General features: G+C 43.4%; 1 protein-coding gene and 1 non-coding gene across 2 annotated transcripts in view; one reads left to right on the top strand and one right to left on the bottom strand.

Annotated features, from left to right (window-relative positions):
* The first annotated feature begins 352 nt into the window (after positions 1–352).
* LOC134202756 (uncharacterized) overlaps positions 353–15,754 on the top strand; it is a 31,992-nt gene continuing 16,590 nt past the window's right edge. The window contains exon 1 of the mRNA XM_062677752.1: positions 353–861. Within this exon, the coding sequence (XP_062533736.1) occupies positions 434–861 (428 nt within the window). The 5' untranslated portion in view covers positions 353–433. The remainder of the gene's footprint in view (positions 862–15,754) is intronic.
* Trnaa-agc (transfer RNA alanine (anticodon AGC)) lies at positions 1,857–1,931 on the bottom strand. The gene has a single exon. It is a non-coding gene; the product is annotated as a tRNA-Ala (tRNA).

The raw sequence follows: 15,754 nt of genomic DNA, 5'->3' as shown, positions 1-15,754 counted from the left end.
TTTCATTGCTTCCAATAGCTCATCTGTCATGTATTTAAATTAGAATTATTCAATTCTCCAAGCTTCTGTTTGCTCTTCCATTGTTAGCACCTGCACCTTTCTACCTGCCTTCATTGAACAACGCATTGCGATTCACGCCTGATTTGATATTCAAACACGCTGTCGTCCGAGTATTCTCTTTTGCGCTCCCGTTCTTCGCGCGCGTGTTCGATCTGAAACTGAGTCTTCTATACATGCAATTTGGCGTCGCATCGCGTCGTTCTCTCCCATACCGGCACATATGCGATGTCATCGCCTACACACTGAGTCCCACCTCAGCATCTCGCGTATATCGTATTTCGCCGGACGAGAATCACACCCGCACCCGCATCGTAAACTGAACCCTCGGACCAGCGTCCACCGCGGCGTTTGATGCGTTTCAGTCGGTACGCGGATGCCGTCGCGAGAGCATCGTCATCGTTTGGCGTTCGGTGAATCGCGTAAGCGCGGTGCGAGTCAGTGCATATCAACACAACCGGGCGAGACACATTTTAAGATGGCGCCACGGTTTCCGTGGCAACGATGTCGGCCACCGTGGCTTCTAACGGTGCTTCCGGTGCTGATGCTGATGCTGCTACTGGGAGGCACCACCAACAGCTACGGGATGTCCGTCGATCAGGATGCCACTTGCAGCCATCTGGATCGCCGCCAATACAGCACCGACCAGGACCCGTCCGAGTCGATGATCGAGGAAGAATTTCGGGGCCAGGTCACGGTACTGTACAGTGTTGCACCGCCGAAGCCCTTCCTGACGAGGCGTATCTTCAAGGAACGGGATCCTATCTATTATAACAAAATCAACTTCGACGAGCAGATACAGCTGTGAGTAAAATGTTTCCTTCCTCCGTTCATTAAATCTGTTTGCTCTTTATTACATGGGTTCCCAAGTATTGAATTGTGGTTCATTTTGTTCTGTACGTTCTGAGCAATATAAACATAAAGTGTTTTGCTCTTGCATCAAATTCTGCACAACAATGAATATATCGAAGTTTTTATTTCTCTATTAAAGAGATTTTCTATTAAAGCAAAGTTTCATTTTCCAGATTGTGTTTCGGAGCCGTAAATCAACCTAAAGATAATCTGAGTATTTAAACAAAAAAATTGCTTAACTTCCTGTAGACGAATCTTCTAAAGCTCTTTCAGTGTTTTTTTCCAAATACAGATCTCACTCGATTTTGGCAACACATTTTTTAAAATTTTTGTTATTGCTCATTAACCACGTAAATCTCAAAGTTTTTATGTTTCTATTAAAGAAAAGTAAAATTTTCAAATTTCATAATTCTTAAAAAAACTCAAACTCACAAACTCAATCATTTCCAGCTTACCACAGATAAGCAAGATAGTAAAGCCCATTTTACTGTTGTGGGATTAGATGCAGTAAATTGAGCTTTCTGAACGATTCACAGTCTTTTTACAAAATGAACAAAAATGCGAGTGTTACAAATATGCGAGCATGGGCAGTGTATGTATATTGAAAAAATGCACTCCTGAAGTTTTTTTTCTAGCGTGTGCCATTGCGACCGACGTTTAGATCTATAATAACAGGGCTGGTAGTGAGTCACTTGGTTACTATGTGCATCCGAAGGTCACTATTTATCGGAAAATGATCACTGAAGTAATTGTAAAACAGTTCAAAATAAAAATCGTTTGTACCTACTATTATTATCAGATCAATCAATCAACAACGTTAATTGCCTATTTTGCGGGTATTGGCCTCCCGACTTGGACATTAATTTACAATGTTCTGAAAACCCAGATGTAAATATGTACATTATGAGGAAGATGTTGATTTGAAAAAAGTATTGTAGGTAACCACTTTCCTTCGATGGGACTCGAACCCACGACGCTCAGTACGCTAGACTGGTGCTTTCAACCAACTAAGCTACGAAGGACCTCCGTCGGCCTTCGCAATTTAGCGGCTGGCTACTGAATGAGCCCGAGATTCCCAAATCGCATAGTCGAAGCACTCACAATCCAAGTGTTGGCTTGGGAAATTGATTGTGAGTGGATTGTAAAGCAAGTATGTCAAGTAATTCTGGCACAAGCCAGGCTAGATAGCGTTTTGGCCGTGTGTAAAAAACAGGCTTTGCAAAAATGAATTGCGGATCAAGTGCAGGAGGCCGTAAAGGAAAAAAATATCACTTGATTACTGCGGCTTCTTCACAAAAACAAAAACAGAAATTGACACGACGCTGCTCATTTTTGTTAACGAGGGTGTTCATTTTTACTGTATTTATGGCTAACTCCTAGGTTAACGTTTTAGCTATGGTGGTTTTAAAAAATCAAAAAATCTTTTGGTTCTGTATCATGTTTATATTTGGATAATCACTGATTTAAATAATAAATGGCTTAGCGACTTTGTGAAATCACGTGAAAAGAAAAAAGGTTAGCGGTGGTGATGCCTTTCTCGTTCATTATAAAATGTATCAAGAAAAGTTCATTACGGAGATCAAAACAGCATGAATAAAAAGTAATATATGGCTTATAAATGGTAATAATTTATGGCAAGTTTGTGCTTGTAATATAAACTTCCAAAAAAATTGGAAAAATTCTTCTTCCTCTATAATAGACTTTCAAAATTTATTCTAGGGGCAGTCAAAACTTGGATTAAAATCGAGTAGTCACTGTATCTTGCACATATTTGTTTATGGAATGATGCTATGGCAATTACATAGCTAAATATTGAAAATAACATTTTTCAAGTTAAATTGTGAAAAAATAATTATAAAAAGCCTAAATGTGTTCATTTTTGATAAATTAAAATCCATTCATTTCATTTATTTAGTTAACATCTAAACAGATAACACTGAATCAACAATTTGACGCCACAATGCACGGTTCGAGGCCGCATCTCTCCATCCTCGGATACGCCCCACGCTCGCCAAGTCGTTCTGCACCTGGTCTGCCCATCTCGCTCGCTGCGCTCCACGCCGTCTCGTACCTGCCGGATCGGAAGCGAACACCATCTTTGCAGGGTTGCTGTCCGGCATTCTTGCAACATGTCCTGCCCATCGTACCCTTCCGGCTTTAGCTACCTTCTGGATACCGGGTTCGCCGTAGAGTTGGGCGAGCTCATGGTTCATTCTTCGCCGCCACACACCGTCTTCTTGCACACCGCCAAAGATGGTCCTAAGCACCCGTCTCTCGAATACTCTGAGTGCTTGCAAGTCCTCCTCGAGCATTGTCCATGTTTCATGTCCGTAGAGGACAACCGGTCTTATTAACGTCTTGTACATGACACATTTGGTGCGGTGGCGAATCTTTTTCGACCGCAGTTTCTTCTGGAGCCCGTAGTAGGCCCGACTTCCACAGATGATGCGCCTTCGTATTTCACGACTAACGTTGTTGTCAGCCGTTAGCAAGGATCCGAGGTAGACGAATTCCTCGACCACCTCGAAGGTATCCCCGTCTATCGTAACACTGCTTCCCAGGCGGGCCCTGTCGCGCTCGGTTCCGCCCACAAGCATGTACTTTGTCTTTGACGCATTCACCACCAGTCCAACTTTTGTTGCTTCACGTTTCAGGCGGGTGTACAGTTCTGCCACCTTTGCAAATGTTCGGCCGACAATGTCCATGTCATCCGCGAAGCAAATAAATTGACTGGATCTGTCGAAAATCGTACCCCGGCTGTTACACCCGGCTCTCCGCATGACACCTTCTAGCGCAATGTTGAACAACAGGCACGAAAGTCCATCACCTTGTCTTAGTCCCCGGCGCGATTCGAACGAACTGGAGTGTTTGCCCGAAATCTTCACACAGTTTTGCACACCATCCACCGTTGCTTTGATCAGTCTGGTAAGCTTCCCAGTGAAGCTGTTCTCGTCCATAATTTTCCATAGCTCTACGCGGTCTATACTGTCGTATGCCGCCTTGAAATCAACGAACAGATGGTGCGTTGGGACCTGGTATTCACGGCATTTTGCAGGATTTCCCGTACAGTAAAGATCTGGTCCGTTGTCGAGCGGCCATCAACGAAGCCGGCTTGATAACTTCCCACGAACTCGTTCACTAACGGTGACAGACGACGGAAGATGATCTGGGATATCACTTTGTAGGCGGCATTAAGGATGGTGATCGCTCGAAAGTTCTCACACTCCAGTTTGTCGCCTTTCTTGTAGATGGGGCATATAACCCCTTCCTTCCACTCCTCCGGTAGCTGTTCGGTTTCCCAGATTCTGACTATCAGTTTGTGCAGGCACGTGGCCAGCTTTTCCGGGCCCATCTTGATGAGCTCAGCTCCGATACCATCCTTACCAGCTGCTTTATTGGTCTTTAGCTGTTGAATGGCATCCCTAACTTCCCTCAAGGTGGGGGCTGGTTGGCTTCCATCGTCCGCTGAACTGACGTAGTCATCTCCTCCGCTGCCTTGACTTTCACTGCCTGTACTCTCAGCGCCATTCAGATGTTCCTCGTAGTGCTGCTTCCACCTTTCGATCACCACACGTTCGTCCGTCAAGATGCTCCCATCCTTATCCCGGCACATTTCGGCTCGCGGCACGAAGCCTTTGCGGGATGCGTTGAGCTTCTGATAGAACTTCCGTGTATCTTGAGAACGGCACAGCTGTTCCATCTCCTCGCACTCCGCTTCTTCCAGACGGCGTTTCTTCTCCTGAAAAAGGCGGGTCTGCTGTCTCCGCTTCCGTCTATAACGTTCCACGTTCTGCGGGTACCTTGCTGCAGCGCGACCGCCCGCGCTGCGTCCTTCTCCTCCAGAATCTGTCTGCACTCTTCGTCGAACCAATCGTTCCGTCGACTTCGACCCATATACCCGACGTTGTTCTCCGCTGCGTCGTTAATGGCTGCTTTGACTGTATTCCAGCAGTCCTCAAGAGGGGCCCCATCGAGCTCACCCTCTTCCGGCAACGCTGCCTCGAGATGCTGCGCGTATGCAGTGGCGACATCAGGTTGCCTTAGTCGCTCTAGGTCGTACCGCGACGGTCGTCGAGCATTGTTGATGACGGATAGTTTTGGGCGCAGTTTAACCATCACCAGATAGTGGTCAGAGTCGATGTTAGTGCCACGATATGTCCTGACGTCGATAATGTCGGAGAAGTGCCGTCCATCAATCAGAACGTGGTCGATTTGTGATTCAGTCTGCAGTGGTGATCTCCAGGTGTACCGATACGGGAGGCTGTGTTGGTAGTAGGTGCTGCGAATGGCCATATTCTTGGAGGCGGCGAAATCAATTAGTCGTAGGCCGTTTTCGTTCGTCAGCCGGTGAGCGCTGAACTTTCCAATAGTCGGTCTAAACTCCTCCTCTTGGCCAACCTGAGCGTTCAATTCTCCTATGATGATTTTGACGTCGTGGCTTGGGCAGCTGTCGTACTCACGTTCCAGCTGCGCGTAGAATGCGTCCTTATCATCATCAGTGCTTCCGGAGTGTGGGCTATGGACGTTGATTATGCTGAAGTTGAAGAACCGGCCTTTGATCCTCAACCTGCACATTCTTTCATTGATCGGCCACCACCGATCACGCGCCTTTGCATATCGCCCATCACTATGAAAGCTGTTCCCAGCTCGTGTGTGGCCGCAGCTCTGGTAGATGGTATGATTACCCTTAAACGTACGCACCATTGATCCCTTCCAACAAACCTCCTGCAGCGCTACGATGCCGAATCCACGGTCCTTGAGCACATCGGCGAGTATGCGTGTGCTCCCGATGAAGTTGAGAGATTTGCAGTTCCACGAACCGAGTTTCCAATCGCTAGTCCCTTTTCGTCGCAGTGGTCTTCGCCGACGGTTCCGGTCCGTACTCTCTTGTTGATTGTTCGTTGCTTATGATTTTTAAAGGCTGGCTTGCAGGGCCTGACACCAAACCCCCTAAATTTCCGGAGGACCATTCCTCCTTATTTCCGGTGGACCATGGTGCACAGTTTCACTTAGAGTCCCTCGCTGGCACTCGGACGATGATCAGCCGCCCCTAACATGGAGAACAGACGCTGTTGTGAGCCGATCCTGACATGGAGAACAGACGCTCAATAAGATTTGCAAGAGGCTAAGGACCGCGGAGATTGGGTAAGAGGCTAAGGACCGCGAGATGGGGTCTATTTTATTCCTTCAGGTACGCGAAGTACCAATGGTACGCTTTACCCAGCATTTGCCGTGCCGTGCAAATTAAAATCCAAAAATAGTAAAAAATTCCAAAACCATATTGTTCCAAAATCGGAACAAAACTATACCCTATCCAGTATTTTGCGCTCGATAATGGCGGCGTGAGTGCCTCTCAATTTGACGTTACAGAGGTAGAAAACATTGAAACTCATCTAGTTAGCTTTGACCAAATTAAATTTGAATGGTAAACAAACGGTTGTCAAATATATTTTCTGTTGCATTTTGGCCTGAGCATCAAGACTGGATTTTCTTACAACTTCAAGACTTTTAAATCATTAATCATAACTATATTTATCAATATTCAATAATTTACTTACTTGATACTTGATGGGCTACAGCTCTTCGATGAACCTACGCCGAATGGAGTATCCTTCTCCACTGGACTCGATTCTGGGCCAATCGCTTCCAGTCGCCCTGAACATTGAGCGCCCTCAGGTCCTCTTCAACTGCAAAAAAGCCATCGTGTAAGCGGCCTTCCACGAAGCCTGTGGCCTCTTCCGGGTTCTCTACTAAATATTAGCTTTGCTTGATGTTCTTCCTGCATACGCACAACGTGACCAGCCCACCGTAGTCTGTCGTTTTGAATAAGCTTAATAATATCCAGCCCTTTATACACCTGGTACAATTCGTGATTCATGCGGCGCCGCCAGATACCGTTCTCCTGTTTACCGCCGAGTATTGTTCGCAGCACCTTACGCTCAAAAACTCCGAAAGCTCTCCGATCAGCCTCCTTTAACGTCCATGTTTCATGGCCGTATAAAGCCACCGGAAGAATCAGAGTAGTATACAGCGCGAGTTTTGTTTTCGTTTGCAGACTACGGGACTTAAGCTGGTTACGAAGTCCGTAATAAGCCCTATTTGCAGCTGCAATACACCTTTTCACCTCGCGGGTAACATCATTATCGCACGTCACTAATGTTCCAAGATACACAAATTCTTCTACCACTTCAAACTTTTCACCATCAAGCACCATTTCGCTACCACCACCACTAATGAACCCACGTTGATTGCCAGCGACCATGTACTTCGTTTTGCTGGAATTGATCGTGAGTCCAATTCTCGCTGTCTCCCTCTTGAAAGGCACAAAAGCCTCTTCCACGCACTATAGGATTTCGGGCGGTCATTAATCGAAAATGTCATGTCTTCCGAATTATTTTAAAATATTTTCTCTCCATTGTCAATACTCTAATTAAGAGAAATTCTGAATTTGAAGTCTCTAGGTGCACTAGTTCCAAAGATATAAGGTGGCAAAGTCAGAAATGGGTAAAAAGTTAGCAAATTTTCTGAAAAATATTTTATTTTAAACTATTTATTGAAATATTTTTAAATGTTTTTTCTTCAATGTTAATACATCATTACAAAGGTTATTGTATAAGCTTTTAAATGGTGTGCAAAACTAATGGTTACACTGTGAAAAAAAATTGAAAAAAATGCGGAAGCAATATTTTTCCAAAAACGACGCTATTTTCAACTTTGATAGTGAAGAACTTTTTTCCTCAGGAATCCCAGGTTCTTTTATGATACACATCAAGGACAAAGCTTCGACTAAAATGTCCCGAAAGAATTTCTTGCCAGTATTTGCAATTAACAGAGTTAAGTCACTCTGATTTTTTTCATTTGTTTTTTACCGTGTTTTGCCTCTCTCGTACTCCAAGGTTAATGCTCATTCCAAAACGAATGTTTGATAGAAGGCCCGGAGACCCCTAGTGGTATATATCAACTAACTCAGCGCGAAGAATTGAGGTGATGTCTGTATGTGTGTGCATGCGCGTCTGTATGTATGTGCGCAAAAGAACGCAATCGCCATTTAGACACTTATTTGTGTCCGATTTTCTCGCAACAAGTTTCATTCGACGGGAAATCTAGTCCCATCGTTTCCTATTGAAAATGGGTCAGACTGAACTATGCGCTCAAAGGGTATGGTCAAAATACATTTATTGGTAATAACTTCGACTTTATTTATAACCATTTGAGCTCATTTAATTAACTTTTCAAAGGAGTAAATGAATAAAACCCCAATGCAATGCAGCACAACGGTAACGGAAGGATTTAACAGTTCGCTCATATATTTCCTGTCAAATTTTACCGTTTCCGTCGCCATTCCGCTGAAATGCGTTTGGGGCTTGAGTGGTTTGAGTCATTCTCTAAACCTAATTTTCTGAGCTATTCATTAGCTACTGATGGAGAACTAAATATGAGATTTCATAATATGTAAATATTTATAAATCTCCTGGAATCAATAATTCCCGACATGTTTATTGCAAAAGTAAAGACGAACAATATCTTAGTTAGAACGGAGCGTATGAAATTCCTGCTAGTGTTCATGAATGTCTGGCTAATGGTAGGAAATATTTATTCACTCATCTACACTTTGAGGTTCACTGGCTGAACAACCAGCGGAAAGTCAATATAAACAGTTGAAGAAATTTAGAACTCATAATGCAAGAAAATGATCAAGAGAGGCAAATGTTGACATTTTCCTTCGTGCCTTACATGAATCAGATCCATTTTAAGCTCGATTTGGATAACGAGGAGACGTTGGAAAAAATTTTCACTTAGTTATTCTTATGCCATGCGTAATTTTGTAATATTTGAAGATTTTCAAAAGTTCTTTATCTTCTAATACTTTAGATGAATTTATCTCATCTTCCATCGTTGATGGAATTGAAGAAAATATCATTGAAGACTTAAACCTTGACACAGAAAAAGAATGATGCTGTATATAACTTGTAGAAATCATGAAAACAAATCAAAAGTAATTCAAATAGTGTTGTTATTTAAATTAAAAGAATTTTGCTTTTCGGAAGAATGGAGCATTCTTACATTCCACAATGAATGTCCACATTTTTGAGAATATATTAATCTCATTTTTGAATAACTTGTACACGTAAAAATGTCATGGGATTGCGATTTCTAATTTGCTAATACCCTTTTTCAAAAGTTATTTTCAATTCTGATTATTTGATTAACATTTAATGCTTTATGATCCTTCAGATCCTAGTACTTTGTCAAACAAATTGTTCTAAATACAAATTGTGAGGCATGAGAGTGAGAACAAAAAATATCACGGAATGTCATGAAATTAATGTCATTTAACATGATCGCCGCCATAATGTCCATAAATTGCTGAACTTAGTTTTTGTACAGCCCCTTCCTTCTCCTTAAGAAAACGCACGAAATTTCAACTTCCCAAATAGGTTTGCTTTGTCACGTTAATCGAACCTATGAAAAAATAATTACGTAATTCATAGACGATCCCCAAAGGGGGGTTGGAAATTGTATATTCATGCTATTTCGACCATACACAGCTAAAACTAAGTGGAAAATCACTTTAAAAGTCCAATTTTATTTTTGACCGCTCGCTTGTATGGGGATCCCCCATAGTGCCACGGCACGACGATCAATCCCGATAATATCGATATCGTCCAGGAGCATATGCGATTTTGTGATAATGGTAGCGCTTCTTTGCACACCAGCTCTCCTATTCGCTCCCTCGAGCGCTATATTGAACAGTAGATTCGAGAGTGCATCACCCTGCTTTAATCCATCTAAGGTAACAAATGACGTCGATATTTCATCCGCAACCCTTACACTTGATTTAGATCCGTCCAACGTTATACGAATCAGCCGTATCAGTTTCGCCGGAAAACCATGTTCAAGCATAATTTGCCATAATTCAATCCGTTTCACTGAATCGTACGCCGCCTTGAAATCAATAAACAGATGATGTGTCTGCAAGTTGTACTCCCGGAACTTATCAAGGATCTGTCTCAGGGTAAACATTTGACCCGTCGTTGATCGGCCCTCACGAAAACTCTTCAAGCGGTCTCAATCTGTTGAACAGAATACGGGACATAATTTTGTACGCCGAATTAAGGAGGGTTATTCCTCGGTAATTGGCGCACTCCAGTCTGTTCCCTTTCTTAAAGAGAGGGCAAATGAGGCCGTCCAACCAGCTAGCTGCTGCTCACTGCCATGTTTGAGAAGTTCAGCCGGGAGCTGGTCCTTTCCCGCAGCCTTATTGTTTTTCAGCTCTTTAACAGCTTTTTTTTTCATCTAGTGTAGGCGACTCCACAGCTTGTCCATCGTCGCTAATATTTATTCTGCTCACTGATGCACCGTCACTTCCTCCATTCAACAAAGTCTCGAAGTGTTGCTTCCACCTGGCAGCCACTTCGGTTTTATCTGTCAGCAAATTCCCTTGTAGGTCGTTGCACATGACGGGAGATGGCGCTGTCTTTCTCCGCACGCCATTGACAGACTCATAGAACCTCCGCATATCGTTCTGCTCCATTTTTTCCTGCGCCTCGCTAATCACTTGTTCTTCATATTATTTCTTCTTCCTGCGGTGGGTTCGTTTTTCGGCTGCTCTTGCTTCCTTGTACCGATCTCTATTCGATCGGGTACCCGACACCAACATCCGGCTTCTGGCAACGTTCTTCTCGTCTGTCACTCTCTGACACTCCACATCGAACCAACCCGTCCTGGGTCGCCTCTGTGCAGTGCCTACCACTTCTCGTGCTGTTGTGCTGGATCGACTCCCATAGATCGTTGATGTTGTCGCTAACGTTGATTGCACTTATCCGTTCGTCGAGCTTCTGGCGGTACTCAGCCGATACTCCTTCCGCCGAGAATCGCTGGATATCGTAACGCATCGTTCGCTGTGATCTTTCGTTCGATACAGTTGGCAACCGTTATCGAATTTTACTCACAACGAGATAGTGATCAGAGTCAATGTTCGGATCATGAATGTCCGTACATCGATAACATCTGAGAAATGGCCCCATCCACCAGAACATGGTCTATCTGTTTGCAAGTTTCACCATTTGGGTGTCTCCAAGTGTGCTTTCGGATGTTCTTTCGTGTAGTAGGTGCTACTGATGGCCATCCCTCTGGCAGCAGCGAAATTTACTAGCCGTAGGCCGTTGTCATTGGGACGGAAAAAGTCTAGTCCCTACCAATTATGGAACGGAAAAAGTCCTCTCTACCGACCTGTGCGTTAGCGTCTCCGGTAACAAGTTTCACGTCATGCTTTGGGCATTCTCCATAGGCTTTATCAAGACATTCATAAAACGTGTCCTTCACGTAAACGTTGATTAGGCTGTAATTGAAGAATTTGCCCCGTATCCTCAACACACAGATTCGTTCGCTAATCTTCATCTGCTTGCCCATCACTAAGAAACCAACTCCATGCTCTGCTTTTCCGCCGCCGCTGTGATAGATGTTATACTTGAATGCAGTGTTGGTCGTGGGGTCCACGGCTCGGAATTCACGTTCTCCGGATCTAGGCCATCGGACTTCTTGAATAGCAGCCACGTTCACTCCAACCTTCTGCAGTTCACGAGCCAGAAGGCTCACTCGTCCAGGTTCATTTAGGGTCCTGACATTCCAGGTACCGAGTTTCCAATCATAGTCCTTATTTCGTTGCCGGGTCGGTTGCCAAAAATAACGTTCTCTCTCTATCTCCATTTTTCGTGGTATTTGAGAGGCTTCAGTAAGCTACCTTACCGGGGTCGCGTTTTCTACATCGCGCTGGTGAAGCTGCCACCTTAGGTATAGCTGACGCGATACAGCATTTCGGTTATCAGCTCCGGGTACCAGGCAGACGCTGTTTGAGCCGGACCTCCTGGTGAACAGACGGTCGATACGTACCTTCTCACTCTAGCTGATGTCAGATGGACAACAGTGCCCAGGATGCACTACCAGCTAAGAACACAAACCTTAGCTGACGGTATTTTGTCATAGGACGACCCGTGGAAGCGTGAGATAGGGACTTGTGGGGACCAATTCAATAATTTAAGGATAACTTAAACACAATAATTGAAGATTGCAAAGCCGAGAATTGGATTTATGAATAGATTGAGGCAAGAGCAAGAGAACTAAATAATAAGATATCTTTTTGAAGGATTTTGTTTTCCGACCTCCATACAGTCGGTGAGAGCGATGACGGTAGCATACAAGGAGCTAGTGGTAGATAGAAGTCGGTTAAGCCGGAAACTAACCGGGTGACTAGAAGTTTTGATCTGCTCTGGTTCAAGCAGAACTCGCCATCTTCTAGCACACATTCTACTTTTTTTTCTCTAAAAGTCGACTAAGAATCGCTTACAATTATTTATGGCCAATTAGCTACCGAGCTTTGGATATTTGGATATTTGTTTGCGGTGGCTGGTTATAACTGGAGAGAACAACCAATAGGTTTTATAAATAGAGATCTACGCTATCAATATCAATCAAGTTACTCTGGGTACTGGGAATAATATTTCAAGGTTTCAACTATATCTACAGAATTATATTTCAACAAGAGAAATAAATAATATTACTTTAAAAAGTCAAGACAAAAAACTCCTTTATAGAACATTAATCTTGGAGCGTGACTTGAGAAAATCTTAAATCTCTATTTGTCGATGACACTTGATATTCTATTATGATTATTACGCATTGCAAGAAAAATTTGGAATACAGGATAATTCAAAGCGCCTCCAATCAATATTTCCCTGGCAAATGATCAGAGACAGCTATTGTGAAATATGCAATGTTTTGTTTATATTTATACTTATGACATTTCGTCCTGAATCGTTCGACGCGTAATGAAAAAGCTCAAAATAATAATATTTTACTGTTCAAAAAAACGATGCCTTGCAGAATATAAAGGGGAAATTCAGTTATATTTAAAGTTTGTGAGTTTTCGGGGCAGCAGGAACTATGTTCAAGTGCCTGACAAACCGTCCTCTGATCACTGCAAGTTGTAGGGATTGTTTAGGATGGGATTGGGTTTGAAAATGAGCTCTTTTCAATTCCTTTAACCTTTCCGTCCCCAACGTCTGTTTTTAAGGGCTTTGAAAAATCTAAACTGCTGTAAAAACCGCATTTCTTGACCGATTCTTTTGCAACAAGTTGCATTCCATCCGGATGGATCCCAATTTTACATTCATACTTCGAGGCTATCTACAGTACGGTTCCAGAATTATTCCAAATTCCGTTGGGGTCAGTTGTCCCCGGAATAAGTGGCCATTTACAATTTTAAGTCAAAACAGGTCGTGCGGCACCTCAAACTTCATGATTTCACAAGGCAATGATGGTAATGATATTTTTAGGGTTCCTGGCCCACTCGGATTCAATCCGGCCACATCAGTCATAATCCGGGGACCTAAGGAATGGCCATTTTCTAAATTGATGCAAAATAGGCCGTGCGACACCTCAAACTTCATGATTTCACAAAGCAATGATGGGAATGATATTTTTAGGGTTCCTGGCCCACTCGGATCCATTCCGGCCACAATCCGGAGGACCTACGGAATGGCTATTTCCTAAATTGATTCAAAATAGGTCGTGCGACACCTCAAACTTCATGATTTTACAAAGCAATTATGGTAATGAGATTTTTTGGGTTCCTGGCCCTCTCGGATTCAATCCGGCCTTATCGGTCACAATCCGGGGACCTACGGAATGGCCATCTACTAAATTGATTCAAAATAGGTCGTGCGACACCTCAAACTTCATGATTTTACAAAGCAATGATGAGAATGATATTTTTAGGGTTCCTGGCCCTCTCGGATTCAATCCGGCCACATCGGTCACAATCCGGGGACCTACGAAATGGCCATTTTCTAAATTGATTCAAAATAGGTCGTGCGACACCTCAAACTTCATGATTTTACAAAGCAATGATGGGAATCATATTTTTAGGGTTCCTGGCCCACTCGGATCCATTCCGGCCACAATCCGGAGGACCTACGGAATGGCCATTTTCTAAATTGATTCAAAATAGGTCGTGCGACACCTCAAACTTCATGATTTTACAAAACAATGATGAGAATGATATTTTTAGGGTTCCTGGCCCTCTCAGATTCAATCCGGCCACATTGGTCACAATTCGGGGACCTACGGAATGGTCATCTACTAAATTGATTCAAAATAGGTCGTGCGACACCTCAAACTTCATGATTTCACAAATCAATGATGAGAATGATATTTTTAGGGTTCCTGGCCCACTCGGATTCAATTCGGCCACATCGGTCACAATCCGGGGACCTGCGAAATGATCATTTTCTAAATTGATTCAAAATAGGTGGTGCGACACCTCAAACTTCATGATTATACAAAGCAATGATGGGAATCATATTTTTAGGGTTCCTGGCCCACACGGATCCATTCCGGCCACAATCCGGAGGACCTACGGAACGGCCATTTTCTAAATTGATTCAAAATAGGTCGTGCGACACCTCAAACTTCATGATTTTGCAAAGCAATGATGGGAATGATATTTTTAGGGTTCCCGGCCCACTCGGATTCAATCCGGCCTCATCGGTCACAATCCAGGGACCCAGGAATTCCACCGAAAATTTATACAAAAATTATACCGTAAATGAAATCAACAATGGAATTTTCGGAGGAATTCCTAGATTAATTCCCAAAAAATCCTGCAAGATTTTTCCAGCAGTTCTATCGACAGATCCAACAGGGGTTCCTCTGAAAATTCTTCCGGAGTTTTTAAGGAATTTCCTCCGGGAATTCATTCAAGCTTTCTTTCTGGAATTCATTTAGGCTTCTTTAGGAATTTATGTAGAAATTCCTCCAGAAGCTCCACCGAGAATTTCTCTGGGAGCTCCTTAGGGAATTCTCCGGAAGGTCCTCTGTTGATGATGATGATCCAGCTACATACCCCTGGAAAGGTTTCAGCTAGACGAGATTTGTCTATAAGATGTATTATCCAAGAATTTTTCCGAGAATTCTTCTGGTAGTTTCACTGGCAGTTCCTTTGGGGGTTCATTTGAAAATTCTCCCGGAAGTTTTTTCAGAAATTCCTCCGGAAGTTATTTCAAGAATTCCTCGGAGAATTCCACAGTCAATTCATCCGGGTGTTTATCCGGGAATTCCTTCGGAAGTTCCACCAGTAGCTCTTCCAGGAATTCATGCTGGCTTTTTCAGGAAATCATTTAAGCCTTCTTCAGAAATTTAGCTGGAAATTCCTTCCAAAGTTCTTCCAATAGTTTCTCTGAGAGTTCCTTTAGGAATTCTTCTAGGAGTTCCTTCTGAAATTCCTCCAGGAGTGCTTACGGGAGCTCTTCCGGCAGTTCCTACGGGAATTCCTCCGGGAGATCCACCGACAATTTCTATGAGCATTTCTCCGTGTATTCTTCTAAGAAGGAACTCCTGGAGTAATTTGCGGAGGAGCTCCCGGAGTATTTTTTGGAGGAATTTCTAGAGGAATTTTCGGAGGAACTTCCGGTGCAACTTTTGTAGGAATTTCTTAAAGAACTACAGGAGGAATTTCTCTAGTAACTCTCGTAAGAACTCTTGGATGAACTCCCAAATGATTTTCCGTAAGGATTTCAGGAGGAACTCCTGGAAGAATTCTCAAAGGATCTCTCGGAGGAACTCCCAGAGAAATTCTCCGAGGAACTTCTGGAGGATTTTGTGGATAAATTCACAAAAAAGCCTGAATAAATTCCCGGAGTATCTACTGCTGGAACTCCCGGAGGAATTTTCAGAGGAACAGTCGTTGGAATACCCGGAGTGGAATTTCTAGAGGAACTTCCGAAATTCCATTTCCTGTAAAATTCCTGCCATATATCCTCCAAAAATACCATGTGACTTAGAGGTA

Source organism: Armigeres subalbatus, chromosome 1, assembly GCF_024139115.2.
Source record: "Armigeres subalbatus isolate Guangzhou_Male chromosome 1, GZ_Asu_2, whole genome shotgun sequence".
NCBI lineage: Eukaryota > Metazoa > Arthropoda > Insecta > Diptera > Culicidae > Armigeres > Armigeres subalbatus.
This window is presented reverse-complemented; position numbering and strand designations above follow the sequence as displayed.